Genomic DNA, 14,538 nt, shown 5'->3' with positions numbered 1-14,538 from the left:
GTTGTTAAAAGCGAGTCCTTGCTTACGTCACCAAACTCGGTCGTGTCATGGTGGAGCGTCGGCTCTGAATTGGTGAGGTCGGTGGTTCAAAGCCCATCCGAATCATAACAAAGACTTTACAAATGATACCATAATGCGAGATAATAAATAAAAACTACTGAAACATAAATTACAAAAAACAACAACAACAACTGCATCAGATTTTTCAATTACGTACATCCGGTTTGTGTTGTGCAACTGCCTTTCCTTTTCCGGTTCCACGTGGGTTCATCATGGTGAGTGTTGGTCCATACTGGGATTCAATCCGTGAGCATCCACCTCATTTTTCGCTTTGATTTATCGGTGGACCGTCCTTGAATGATACTTTTGTTATAGTTTCGTGTGGAGAAGTTTATTTTAAATTAACTATGTCTGTTTGCGATACTGGCTCGGCCGCTTCAGGCTTGGGCCTTGCTTCTCTATCACCACCAATGGCGCTCCCGACGCTCCATTGATAAAACAACCGTGGGGACCGTGGTCGTTGTATTCTGGTTCCGTAATGTTCTATTAACGTGATATTCGTGGAGCTTTGTGCAGCGAGCAAGTCCGTGTTTTTCAGACGAAGGGAACATCGTCATTCGGAAAGCGCCGTAATAAGACCCACACTCTGTGCCGGCGCTGTGGTTCCAAGGCGTACCACATCCAGAAGTCCCGCTGTGCCAAATGCGGGTACCCAGACAAGAGGAAGAGAAAGTGTAAGTATTATAATTATATGGTCGGCATTACTATCGCAGCTTTTGATGAAATCTCCTACCAGTTGGGCAGAAAATCAGAAATTCCCCAAACCTAGTAGTTTTGATCACCACGTGGTACGAAGCTCCAATCAGCAGTGTAATTTTGCCCCCTCCCCCTTGGGGCGTGGTCAAACGGTCAAATACCATTGGCCCCTCCCCCTGGGGCGTGGTCAAAAGGTCAAATACCAAAAAATGCAATTAAGGTCACATTTTAAAAGTTTTTATTGAAACTTTTTATATGCAATTAACTTTGGGTGACACCTGAAATATGTAACGAATTTTTTATTTGACCCCCGGTTCATGCTCCAAAGAATGGGGATTACGGTCACTGGGGTCAAAAAGGAAAAATAATCTAACTCAAAATTTGTTATTGGGTCATTCCTGGTGAAACTTTTTGCCGTCTTTCAACTTTAGGTGGGGATTTGTGATGGTGCGCCATCGACTTTGCTCTAGTTTAATCTGCGTCAATGATTTGAACATTATTGTTGTACACCGCACCTTTCCTATGCCATCTCCAGGTGCTGCAAATCGTCATTGCCGGGCACGGAAGGGGGCTCGGTAATGACGCACGCTGAAAGGGAGTACTTACTCAGTTTACACTCTGGTTGTTTGTTTTGTTTGTTTGTTTTCTTTTGTCCGGACGATATCTCGGCCATCCTTTGAGCTCGGAAGCTGAAATTTCGGTACAGTAGTGAGCAAGTCCTTTGTCAAAAACGGTCTTTTTTGTTTTTTTGATTAATCAATTAATCGAGGATTTATTTAATTATTAGCGATTAATTAAGTACTTATTTAATTAATCAAATTTCCTTTCTCTTCTGACCATTAACTCAGGCACCTTTTGAGTTAGGAAGCTGATATTTGGACATGCCAACGACCAGGTGATTTGGCTGCAAAGGATATTTTTGATTTATTAATTAATCAATTAATCGATTAATTATTTAATTATTCGATTAATGACCAAAAAAATTTTTTTTTTTAAGTTACAGATTCTGATGAAATAGTGGTAGTTTATGTTCTCTGACCAAATTGATTAATAATTTAATTTTTTTATGATTATTATTTATTTATTTTCATTATTAATCATTTATTTATTTTCTTTCTCATTTGGCCAATATCTCAGGCACCTTTTGAGCTGGGAAGCTAATATTTGGACATGAGTGACCAAGTGATGTGGCTATCAAGGATATTTTTAATTTATTGATTAATCATTTCATCTATTAATTATTTATTGATTAATCGATTAATTATTTATTGAGTAATCAATTAATTATTTAATTTTTTATAAATGCCTTATTTAATTAAATTTCTAAAAGATACATCTTCGGATGAAGCACTAGTGGTTTAGTTATGCGATTAGCCAATTGATTATGAAAATATTTTGTGATAATCTTTTATTGATTTTAATTATACAATTAATCAATCAATTAGTGTACACCTCTCCCTCCCAATGCAGCCTCAATGAGCTGCACTGCGGTATTGCCGGGTGCCGGAGGCGCCCCGGCAATGCCGCGCTGTAGGATATTTAATTATTTGGCATGGGGGCGGTGTACTTTGAATGTATCTGTACTTGTTTGTTTGTTTTCTTGTTTGTCCGGACGATATATCGGCCATCCTTTGAGCTCGGAAGCTGAAATTTCGGCACAGTAGTGAGCAAGTCCTTTGTCAAAAACGGTATTTTTTGTTTTTTTGTTTAATCAATTAATCGAGGATTTATTTAATTATTAGCGATTAATTAAGTACTTATTTAATTAATTACATTTACTTTCTCTTCTGGCCATTATCTCAGGCACCTTTTAAGTTAGGAAGCTGATATTTGAACATGTCAATGACAAGGTGATTTGGCTGCAAAGGCTATTTTTGATTTATTAATTAATCAATTAATTTTTTAATTATTTGATTAATGATTTAAAAAAAATTTTTTAAGTTAGATTCTGATGAAATGGTGGTGTTTTATGTGTTCTATGACTGAATTGATTATTGATTTAAATTTTTATGATTATTATTTATTTATTTTCATTATTAATCTTCTTTTTTTTTCCTCATTTTGCCAATATCTCAGGCACCTTTTGAGCTAGGAAGCTAATATTTGGACATGAGTGACCAAGTGATGTGGCTATCGAGGATATTTTTGATTTATTGATTAATCAATCGATTAATTATTTAATTATTCGATTAATTACTAAAAAAAAAAAAATTCCCCCCAGTTACAGATTCTGATGAAATGGTGGTGGTTTATGTGTTCTGTGACAGAATTGATTAATTTAATTTTTCAATGATTATTATTTATTTATTTTCTTTCTCATTTGGCCAATATCTCAGGCACCTTTTGAGTTGGGAAGCTAATATTTGCACATGACAGTGACCAAGTGATGTGGCTATCGAGGATATTTTTGATTTATTGATTAATCATTTAATCGATTAATTATTTATTGATTAATTGATTAATTATTTAATTTTTTATTAATGAGTTATTAAATTTCTAAAAGATACATCTTCTGATGAAGTACTAGTGGTTTCGTTATGCTATTAGCCAATTGATTAAGAAAATATTTTGTGATAATCTTTTATTGATTTTAATTATGCAATGACCAATGACCTCTCCCTCCCATTGCAGCCTCTATGAGCTGCACTGTGGTATTGCCGGGCGCCGGAGGCACCCCGGCAATGCCGCGCTGTAGGATATTTAATTATTTGGCATGGGGGCGGTGTACTTTGAATGTATCTGTACTTGTTTTTTTTTGTATACAGAGTCAAGGCTCGTGTAAAGCCAACACAATGCACACGAGAACGGGCACACCCATGAAACATGCAATAAAAAAAGGGAGCGGGAGACCAGAGGGGGGAGAGGGAAGCACACAAGCACAACAACAGTAGATAACAGGGACGTCGGTAGATCTGTGGAAGAGAGAGGGCCGGTTTGGGAGGTGGGGGAAAGGGGTACAAGGTATATTGGGAATAATGGTAGTCTTTCCAACTTTACCGACAAAGTAGATTGCAGAGGGAGGTGGAGGTGAACAGATCAAGGAAAGCTGAGATACTATCATAGATTGAGTGAAAGATTTTCAAAAGCAATTTAATATAAATACATGAAAGGTGCTTTAGATGGGTAATTTTAGAGTAATGAATATCACAACTGCAGAATATAATTCAATGGACAATGCTGGAGTGAGTGACGCAGGAGAAAGATCTGGGGTTACTGGTTCACTCGGTTGATGTCCCTGATATGGGAGGATATGCAGACAGCTATAGGTAAAGCTCACAGTGGTTTAGGTTGGATTCATAGGGGGATAAATAATAAATCAAATGATGTAGTGCTGACGTTGTATAGGAATGTAGTGAGGCCTCATCTCGAATATTTTGAACATTTTTGTCACTGAATTTGAGGAAGGACATGGCTGCCATGGAGTGGGTACACCGTAGGGCTACTGGATTGGTAGTGAGACTAAGCTCAGAGGAACGACTGAAGGACGACAGGATTTTATGCATTAGAAAGGGGGCGATTACGAGAGGATATGAGAGAGATGTTCGAGATAATGAAGAATACTAACAAAATAGGTGCATACGTTTTTCAGCAAAATAGACGGTGATAGGACCAGGGGCCACAGCCTGATAAAAAATTTTTTTTTTAAACAAAAGGCCAAGCATGCACTTGCTAGTCTGCGATAAGATAACAGACATTTTGAGTGTACTGTTGGTCCTGATATCGTTTTTATGCCTCCGCCCCCGAAGGTGGTCGGAGGCATTATTTATTTTGCAACAAAGCTTCCTCCAATAGTGGGGCAACTTAGCATAACAATTGTGCATTTTGTGAGGAAAGCACCAAATTTGGCACACTAGTCGACTATCATATTATGAAAAGATCTGGATATTGGGCCATCTCAGATTCAGAGATTTGATTTTTGCAAGATTTCGATTCGATTGGGATCGAAGAGAACACCTTCTTCGTCTTCTGTACAGTGAAGTTGCCAGCCCTGAATTCTCTGGCTACATCTGGGTGCTTCATTGGGAGTGCAACCATGTCCCTCAGGTGAACAGGGACCCACCTGGCATAGTGTGTGTGGTCTAAGGCATGGAACCATGGGACCAGTTCCGTCAGGGCATCAAGGTACATCGTGAATGAAGCCTGCCGCAGAGAACGCACGTAGACCAGTACCAACATCTCTAGTTCCAGCACAGTTGCCCAGTACTGAAAGTTGGGAATGTCTTCTCCTCTCTGGTGACACCAGTCTTCGAACTCAGGCAGGTCTTCTGCATCATCAGCATATGTCATACAGTGGCGTTCATACGCACGGTGTTGCAGGATGTGCAGTGCCGCTGCAGTGATTTGATGAGCTCTTCTTGTGCGGGTGACGTGGGCAGCTCGCAGGAAGGAGTCGGCCGTCCCTGGCGTTGCAATCTCAGCTTGCAAATCTGCAAAATCTGCAAATCTTGCAAAAATCAAATCTCTGAATCTGAGATGGCCCAATATCCAGATCTTTTCATAATATGATAGTCTACTAGTGTGCCAAATTTGGTGCTTTCCTCACAAAATGCACAATTGTTATGCTATATTTTGCTTAGCTGCCGGACTACAAACCAGGATGTTTGGGTCACTTCGTCTTACTTGCGCAGCAAAGGCAAATCAAATACCACTTGTCTTGAACTAGTGTTAAGCACAAAATAGAACCAGGTTGTGCTTTTGTGATTGGCTACATTTGTCCAGTTGGTGGACGCTGCTGACATGCAAGATTGCAAGCGGCACGTGATCCAAAGCAAAGTCAGACGACCCCATTATTCTACAATATGATTCCAACAATCTCATTGAATGGAGATAAGAAGAGAGAGAAAAAAAAGGAGATTTAAATGTTGATTAAATCCATACACGTATTTTGATGGGAAATTTATTTTTACCTCCGCCACCAAAGGAGGTCATGTTTTCACCCCTGTCTGTCTGTTTGTGAACAATATATCTCAAAAAGTTGGGGACGGATTCGGACGAAATTTGGCAGTGATGTGGCGTATGTGACGAGGACGAAATGATTCGATTTTGGTGAAGATCCGGATTTGGATCCGGCTACTCGGATTTTTTAAAGTGATTCTTCACCATTGGGAGATAGGGCCAAAAATGATACATAGCAGGATATCTCAAAAAGTTGTGGACGGATTTGGACGAAATTTGGCAGAGATGTGGTGTATGTGACGAGGACGAAATGATTAGATTTTGGTTCCGGTCTGAATCCAGCCTATCATTGATACAAAACAAACTGTACAGCCTGTGGAGGTATGCGCTCTGCTGAGTGCCGGTCTAGTTTTTAATACGATCACACTTAGCTGTTCATTAAATTATTTATTTAAAATGACAGATTAACTTCCGTATTCCCTCCAATAAACGCACCCCCTTCCCAACCAATAAGCACCCCTCATCCCCCGAGAAGGGCATAAAAAAAGAAAACCCTTCCCTCCATTAAACACCCCAGGGCAATTATTGGGTTCAAGTAAAAAAGTAGAAAATCGCTGCCAAACAATTTGTACCTTCGTAATACGTGTATCTGTTATTGCAAGGCGCATCCGTCCATCCGTGTGCCGATCAGACTTTTATTCCGAAGGGTTCTTGCTGTAATAAAAATAGGACTTCGAGTCCTGACGCTCACCTTGATTCGGGAGTAATGACGACGTAAAATTTTGAAATTTTGTTGATGTGCAGAATCTGGTCGCATGATTGGTTGAATGGAAACTCCCTCGTTGGTGATTGCAGCGATACATGTTTACAGGTCATGTGTTCAATGCTCGAACCTCAACCAAAATCGAATCGCTTGTTCTTTTCACCAAAACAACTCGTCCACCTGGTTTTGTCATAAGTCGTCCACAACTTTATGATACACAGTATAATGGTATATATGGTTTTTGGCCTTATAACTCAATGGTGAAGCATCGCTTAAAATATTTTAGGATCTGGATCTTCACCAAAATCTAATCGTTTTGCCATTGTCACGCACCCAACCTGTCCAAATTTCATTTGAATCCATCCTCAACTTTTTGAGATGTCCGGCTCACAGACATGAACAGACAGGCTTGAAAACATAGCGTCCGTCCACCTTCGGCGGCGGAGGTAAAAATCAGGAAGAACAAACGTTTTGAAGCCGCTTCCATTACTCTCAAATCTGTGAGCACCTGTTTGTGCTCTTTGAACCTTCTCCATGGACTCGGTAACCCATTGGTCTTTAGCGTGAGATCACTTTGTTGTTTTTCTTTGTTTGCAAAGGATCAGCTTCTGAATACAAGAATTCCCACAAATACACAAGTGATGCTTGTTCAATGTTCATCCAAAACCAAACTCCTTGTGTGCGGAACACTTGTAAACGCCTGATTGTGTTGTCCGTCCTTTTACATGGCAGACATGGTGCCAGAACATTATTCACAGTCTCTTCAATTCAAGTTATGTGGCCGTTTACAAACATTTTGCTCCTGGTACGGAGTGTGCTGTGGCCTTGGCCGATGATAAACCTCTTCCCTGAAACCTGTTTCTCATTTTGGTGAAATTTCTTTACGGATCTCAGTTATCTGCATCAGAAACGTTTTAAGAGTTTGGATGCTTTTTGTTTTGCTGAGGCCTTCTGCTGCAGCAAGTCTTTGATGGCAGCTAGCACTAAAGACAACATGCCCTTGGTACGAGATGACGTTATTTAACTTCCCAAAACAAAAAGTGAGAAACTTGATATTTACCAGACAGAAATATGTAAGTCATGAACTAATGCGTTTTGATATTTAGTTCTACCTTCTTTTTTTCATTAAATCTATCATTTGCGCATCTCGTTATGACACTGCGCGTTCTGATTTTAATCGTGGAGTCAACGTTATCATTGCTATTGGTGGTGTCTGAGTTTACTTGTCACATCATGAGGCTTTTGCCAGGAAGGTTGATCGATGTGCTCTCCCTTTCCCATCCAGACAACTGGAGCGAGAAGGCAAAACGCCGTAGCACCACTGGGACTGGTCGCATGCGCTACCTGAAACGCGTGTACCGCCGCTTCAAGTGAGTTTCGCTTTCGGAGCAGCACCTTTTGCTTTTGCATCATTTTCATCTTGATTGGCCGAGTCAGACTGTTGTCATTTGTTTTCCATCCTGCGTATATATATTTAGATTTTCACGTGGTGTAGCTTCTTCAACCTCGATTTATATTCACGAGTCGTGCTTTTACCTTCCCTCCTTCCCAATCTGTACTCTTCAAATGTGTTTTGTACTTATGTGCGGGCTCCTTCCTGTCATGTTTAAACAACCTCATGCGGAGGGTGTATTTGGCCATCCCCCGCCAAGTAGCAGCCTGGCTATTCTACGTCAGCTGTGCGCAAAAGAGAATGTAATTCTCAATTTTATGGACCAGACCACCCTATAGTGGGCATACGCATGGGCACATGTTTTGGGTTTGTTCACCCTCCTTATGGGGAAGTCTTTGTTTTGTTTTGTTTTTGTTTGTTTGTTTTTTTGTATAAAAAAATGTAAAAACAATGACCTTTAAACAGCTTGACCCCATGGCCAAAGTACACACTCCAACAAGACTGTCCCTTGAGCATACACATGCACCTCTACCCAAAAGCTGAAATACATGTTCAAACGCATTCTAATCCCGAAGGGTCAGAATGCATGATCCGTATAAATTGGACCACTCCTCCACAGTAGTTGGTTACCATGACAGCGAGGAGCAGAAGCTCGTCCTCGGAGTGAACTGGTCAAACCCTCCACGACATTAATTGAGATCCGACCCCATCACTAGTGGGTACCAGGAATCAAGTGCCACACCAGCTATTGCTGCGTGCATCCTGACCAACAGAAATGCTTGCCACACATTAACCTGTTTGTGGTACACGGAACAGTTCCAGGCGTAGCCAGGAACCTTTGAGTAGTTCACTGTTGCTTGCCATACTCTCTCCTTTTCATTTGCTCTGTGCCATTTTCCTGGTGCCATTGGTCTGCCTGGCCGACCACGCTGCTGTCCCTTTGCTTCACAATTTCACTTTTGCCTCCTCTGGCATCTGACGGACTCCCTGAATCTTTGCCTGGGATGTTTTAGTTCAACCTCGGAAATTAAAATTTCCAATTTGTTTCAGTAATAGTGCCGATGACCTTTTTGGCAGGTGACTAATGCGGGTTGCAAAGAGGAAGAGACGAACCGACCTCTGCGTAATTGCTTCGCAACATCTGAGCTATTACTTATCCCATCTGGCCAATTAACCCATCGCTCAATTTCACCCATCCCAGCACCACCAGTCAAACCCACAACGACCTCTCTGGTGATTAGCAAACTAACGAGTATTTGGCTGAATGTGCTGACTGAACTGGAAAAAGGAGCTTTTGCTTGACAACATTTGAGCCTTGCGGAAGTTGTGGTACTTCAAGGGGTTTGATTAAATAACAAGATTATAAACCTCTACATCACGTAATGTCAAAATTAATGGTTTTATCTCGTGATTGGGTAAATAACGTATTGACCAAAAGCTCTTTTGGAGTCACGTGGCGAGGCATGTCGCTGCTGAACCTGATGCAGCGTCCTTAAACCAATTTGAATATCAATGAATCTTAAGTCGACCCCATTCTATGATACTCCATCCCCCACACCCTTTACCATTTTAAACATCGTTCTTCTCCTCCAATCACCTTCCGTTTTATGCTGCTTCCTCCTTTAACTGAGGTACCTTTTGTCATATTTTGAAGATACACACACTCCAACTGTTGTTTTGATTGGAGTCAAAACTCTCTTTGTATGGATGTACATTTCAAAAATGAAACTTGCACTACGTTCCAATCTATTCGCCATCTTTGGCCAGTCTTTGCATCAGGGTGGAACCCTTCCCCATACATCTTGAGTGTTAAGTTATTGAGAGTCCTCTCACCAGTGCAAAACATCATTCTCAGCCTCAATGGTTAAAAAAAATGTATTTTCCCAAAATTGCTCTTTATTACCAGCTCTCGACAGGAAGTTGTCCTACAGTGCAGGTAATCGCCCATAAGATTCAACAAGTTTGATGTTTTTAATGAGCACGGATTGTATAATTATTAATTGCTCCATCTTGGGCTGACATGATGGCCTAGAGGTACGCACACTCGCCTCTAGGCTGTCCAGCCTGACTTTGAATCCCAACTCCACTATAAACCGTCACATCCCGGTGTTTCACAGGCAGGGTAATTGATCAACGGCTGTGCCGTCTCTCGGATGGACGTTAAACTGGGCGCCCTGTCTGTCGGTGTTGATGTTAAAAGACGTTAGTTGGTTGAAAGTTTAGTTGGTTAAATTGGTTAAAGTTAGTTTGTGGACGTTAAAAGATCCCACCGTGTCCTTCGCGAAGAGTCGGCGAGCTATTGCCGGCACCCTGAACAAGTTACAAATTCCTACCCCAACTACTTGTTCAAACGTCAGGCCTGGCGAGCCGGTTCTGAAAGATTTGGGCCAAAAACTTTCCCCTGGCCAACCTGACAAGAACGTGGGAATAATAGTGGCTGTTAAAGAACGAAGATTATTGCTCTACCTTTTGCTAACTCACTTTATACCATCTTAATTTTCAGCACAATAATCTAACAACTAAACACTTTATTATGGGTGTTAACTGACAGGTAACATTATAAAGACAAATTCCTTCAAATTATTTATCGATATATACTTGTGTTGGTGGTGGCTTAGCGGTTAGGGTGCCGGCTTGGGATCCTTGGATCCTGGGTTCGAATCCCGGTCGATCGCTGAATTAACGCCAGGGGGGTTGACTCAGCCTGTTATCCTTCTGAGGTCGGCCAATTGAGTACCAGCTTGCTGGGATGAATGATCCCGGTGTGTACCCCGGTTTAGAATAGGTACACCGTATCCCTGTGCATCGAAGAGGCGACCAAAGGTTGGCGTCAGGAATGACATCCGGCCATAAAAACATTGCCTCAAACAGGGAACCATGATTGTCATGGGGCCCGCAAGGCTAACCCCCGCTCCAGCGGGGAAAATGGCCTTAAAACGATCATTCATTCATTCATATACTTGTGCGTTTTTATTTGCCTTCTTTAGCACGTGCTCATAATGTCAGGGATCGCAATTTAGCTGTAGTTTTGTTGCAATCTCAGTGAGGCTTCAGTCACCAGACTGTTGCCACCAATGTGTCTGGTTTGAAGTTCATTAGCTGGACGTTATGGTTTTCACGATCTTGGGGGTCTGAGTAAACATGGTGAACAGTAATGTAGTTATGACACCCCACCCACTCCCTCAACATCTGCTCTTGACGAACCACCTTTAGGGGCTATTTTTCCCCGCAGAGCAGGGGTTGGCCTTTTTCTTTTTGAAGCAATGTTTTATGGCCGGACGCCCTTCCTGCCGCCAACCCTGTTAGTCGGCTTTTGCGACACACAGGGAATTACCAGTGAGCTGGTACTCAATTTGCCGACCTCAGAAGGACGACAGGAGTCAACCAACCCTCCTGGCGTTAATTCAGCGATCGACCGGGATTCGAACCCAGGATCCTAGGATCCCAAGCTGGCACCCTAACCGCTAAGCCAACACTGAATTTCAAAACACTTCACCACCACATTATTAAAAACACTTCACCACCACATTATTAAAAACACTTCACAACCATGGAAACAAAAGTTTGAGGGAGTAGTTCAGTGACAACACACTCACTAAGCAGAAATGTAGATATATAGATAGATGACTGTACCTGAGTTGCTGTTTTGTCGTGGTTTACATGTAATACAATTATTTTGCACAAATGTATTTGTAATATACGTGATATTACATTTTATAAACAATGGAAGTTGGAAAAAAAAAACACCCGTAGGACATACACACGGGAGAGACAGGTGCATGCCAGAAGTTTGGTACGATTTCACAAAAGTTTGAGGTAGTAGTTTTGTGACGAGACAAGACAGACACTGCACTTAATATATACCGTTGGTCAGGCACAGCAAAGTGCTTGGACGTGGTGGGAAGGTGTGCGAGTGAGGACATTTAAAATTGAAATTTGTCTCTTCTAGAAATGGCTTCCGTGAAGGTGGATCTGCAAAACCCAAGCGTTCCCGCCAAGCGGCATCGTGAAGGCAACGTCATCAAGAACAGTACATCTTCAACTGCCGTTGTGTTAATGCAATCGGACCTGTCTGAATATGCTTTGTTCAATAAAAATTAAGAATATACTGGATGGTATTTGGTCATCTGATTATGCTCGATGAGAATTCTATACAAGTGTAACCTGTACATGAGTGCAGGAATTTACAATTTGGTCATATGCTATCTGCATCAAATGTCACCATTTTGAATGCTCGGTGGTGGAATGGCTAGAACATCTGCTCTGTTTCAGAGGTTGGTGGGTGGTTCGAATCACAGGGAGTCATAGTTCATAACCTTTGAAAAAAAAAAAACATTTGTTGCCTCATGAAGTTATATAAAGCTTTTTTCTAATAACTCTCACTCACTGACCATGGTAATAGATAGGGTGGTTCTATTGGACAACACACACTATATATATATATATATATATACAGTGGGGAGAACAAGTATTTGATACACTGCCGATTTTGCAGGTTTTCCCACTTACAAAGCACGTAAAGGTCTAATTTTTATCATAGGTACACTTCAACTGTGGAAGACGGAATCTAAAACAAAAATCCTGAAAATCACATTGTATGATTTTTAAGTAATTAATTTGCATTTTATTGCATGAAATAAGTATTTGATCACCTACCAACCAGTAAGAATTCCGGCTCTCACAGACCTGTTAGTTTTTTCTTTAAGAAGCCCTCCCATTCTCCACTCATTACCTGTATTAACTGCACCTGTTTGAACTCGTTATCTGCATAAAAGACGTCTCCAGACCGTCTCCGACCGCAAAGACCGACCGCAAAGCCGTCTCCAGACCTGTCCACACTCAATCAATCAGACTCCAACCTCTCCACAATGGGCAAGACCAGAGAGCTGTCTAAGGACATCAGGGACAAATTTGTAGACTTGCACAAGGCTGGGATGGGCTACAGGACAATAGGCAAGCAGCTTGGTGAGAAGGCAACAACTGTTGGCGCAATTATTAGAAAATGGAAGAAGTTCAAGATGACAGTCAATCTCCCTCGGTCTGGGGCTCCATGCAAGATCTCACCTCGTGGAGCCTCAATGATCATGAGAAAGGTGAGGGATCAGCCCAGAACTACACGGCAGGACCTGGTCAATGACCTGAAGAGAGCTGGGACCACAGTATCAAAGAAAACCATAAGTAACACACTACGCCGTCATGGATTAAAATCCTGCAGCGCACGCAAGGTCCCTCTGCTCAAGCCAGCGCATGTCCAGGCCCGTCTGAAGTTTGCCAATGACCATCTGGATGATCCAGAGGAGGAATGGGAGAAGGTCATGTGGTCTGATGAGACCAAAATAGAGCTTTTTGGTTTAGACTCCACTCGCCGTGTTTGGAGGAAGAAGAAGGATGAGTACAACCCCAAGAACACCATCCCAACCGTGAAGCATGGAGGTGGAAACATCATTCTTTGGGGATGCTTTTCTGCAAAGGGGACAGGACGACTGCACCGTATTGAGGGGAGGATGGATGGGGCCATGTATCGCGAGATCTTGGCCAACAATCTCCTTCCCTCAATAAGAGCATTGAAGATGGGGCGTGGCTGGGTCTTCCAGCATGACAACGACCCGAAACACACAGCCAGGGCAACTAAGGAGTGGCTCCGTACGAAGCATCTCAAGGTCCTGGAGTGGCCTAGCCAGTCTCCAGACCTGAACCCAATAGAAAATCTTTGGAGGGAGCTGAAAGTCTGTGTTGCGCAGCGACAGCCCCGAAACCTGAAGGATCTGGTGAAGATCTGTATGGAGGAGTGGGCCAAAATCCCTGCTGCAGTGTGTGCAAACCTGGTTAAGAACTACAGGAAACGTCTGATCTCTGTAATTGCAAACAAAGGTTTCTGTACCAAATATTAAGTTCTGTTTTTCTGATGTATCAAATACTTATTTCATGCAATAAAATGCAAATTAATTACTTAAAAATCATACAATGTGATTTTCAGGATTTTTGTTTTAGATTCCGTCTTCCACAGTTGAAGTGTACCTATGATAAAAATTACAGACCTTGACGTGCTTTGTAAGTGGGAAAACCTGCAAAATCGGCAGTGTATCAAATACTTGTTCTCCCCACTGTATCAGCTTGCCTCGGCTCACCAATCCTCGTTACAAAGGAACGGGCTTGTTTTAGCTGAGGATAATGATTGTACCTGAGTTGCTATGTTGACATGATTTAAACCAATCATAATACAAACAATTATCTTGCACAAATTTATTTGTAGTATTTGTGATATTACATTTGTATAGGCGATTTAGGTGGAATTTTTTTTTTTTAAAAGAACAACTCAGCACATACATACGGGAGGGGTAGGTGCAGATTGGAAGTTTGGGATGATTACACCTCACCACCACAAATTTCAAAAGGCCTCACCACCACGTGATTCAAAAGGCCTCACCACCAGGTGATTCAAAAGGCCTCACCACCACGTAATTCCCCACACAACTTGACTGAGCTTGAACAGTTTTGTACAGAAGAATGGGAAAATACTGCCCAATGATGGTGTGCAAAGTTGGTGGAGACCTATCCCAACAGAATCACAGCTGTAATTGCTGTAAAATGTGCTCCCACCAAGGATCAAGTCAAGAGGGTGGACACTTGTCCAACCAAGATATTCTAGTTTTGTATTTTAAATTAATTTTCTGAAACTTGTAGAATTTCTTTTTCGCTTGTAAGTTGTGGGTTAGGATGTGTAAATAAA

The 14,538-nt window shown here is 41.7% G+C and overlaps 1 protein-coding gene across 1 annotated transcript; it reads left to right on the top strand.

Annotated features, from left to right (window-relative positions):
• Window positions 1-205: 205 nt before the first annotated feature.
• RPL37 (ribosomal protein L37) lies at window positions 206-11,916 on the top strand. Its single transcript, XM_068118473.2, has 4 exons — window positions 206-275; window positions 599-734; window positions 7,701-7,785; window positions 11,758-11,916. The coding sequence occupies exons 1-4, from the start codon at window positions 273-275 to the stop codon at window positions 11,816-11,818; spliced, it is 285 nt and encodes a 94-aa protein (XP_067974574.1). The 5' UTR covers window positions 206-272; the 3' UTR covers window positions 11,819-11,916.
• The last annotated feature ends 2,622 nt before the right edge of the window (window positions 11,917-14,538 follow it).

The sequence above is a fragment of the Myxine glutinosa genome, chromosome 1 (assembly GCF_964187855.1).
Source record: "Myxine glutinosa chromosome 1, kmMyxGlut1.1, whole genome shotgun sequence".
Classification (NCBI taxonomy): Eukaryota; Metazoa; Chordata; class Myxini; order Myxiniformes; family Myxinidae; genus Myxine; species Myxine glutinosa.
Note: the sequence above shows the minus strand (reverse complement) of the source record. Positions and strands in the feature narration are given on the sequence as shown.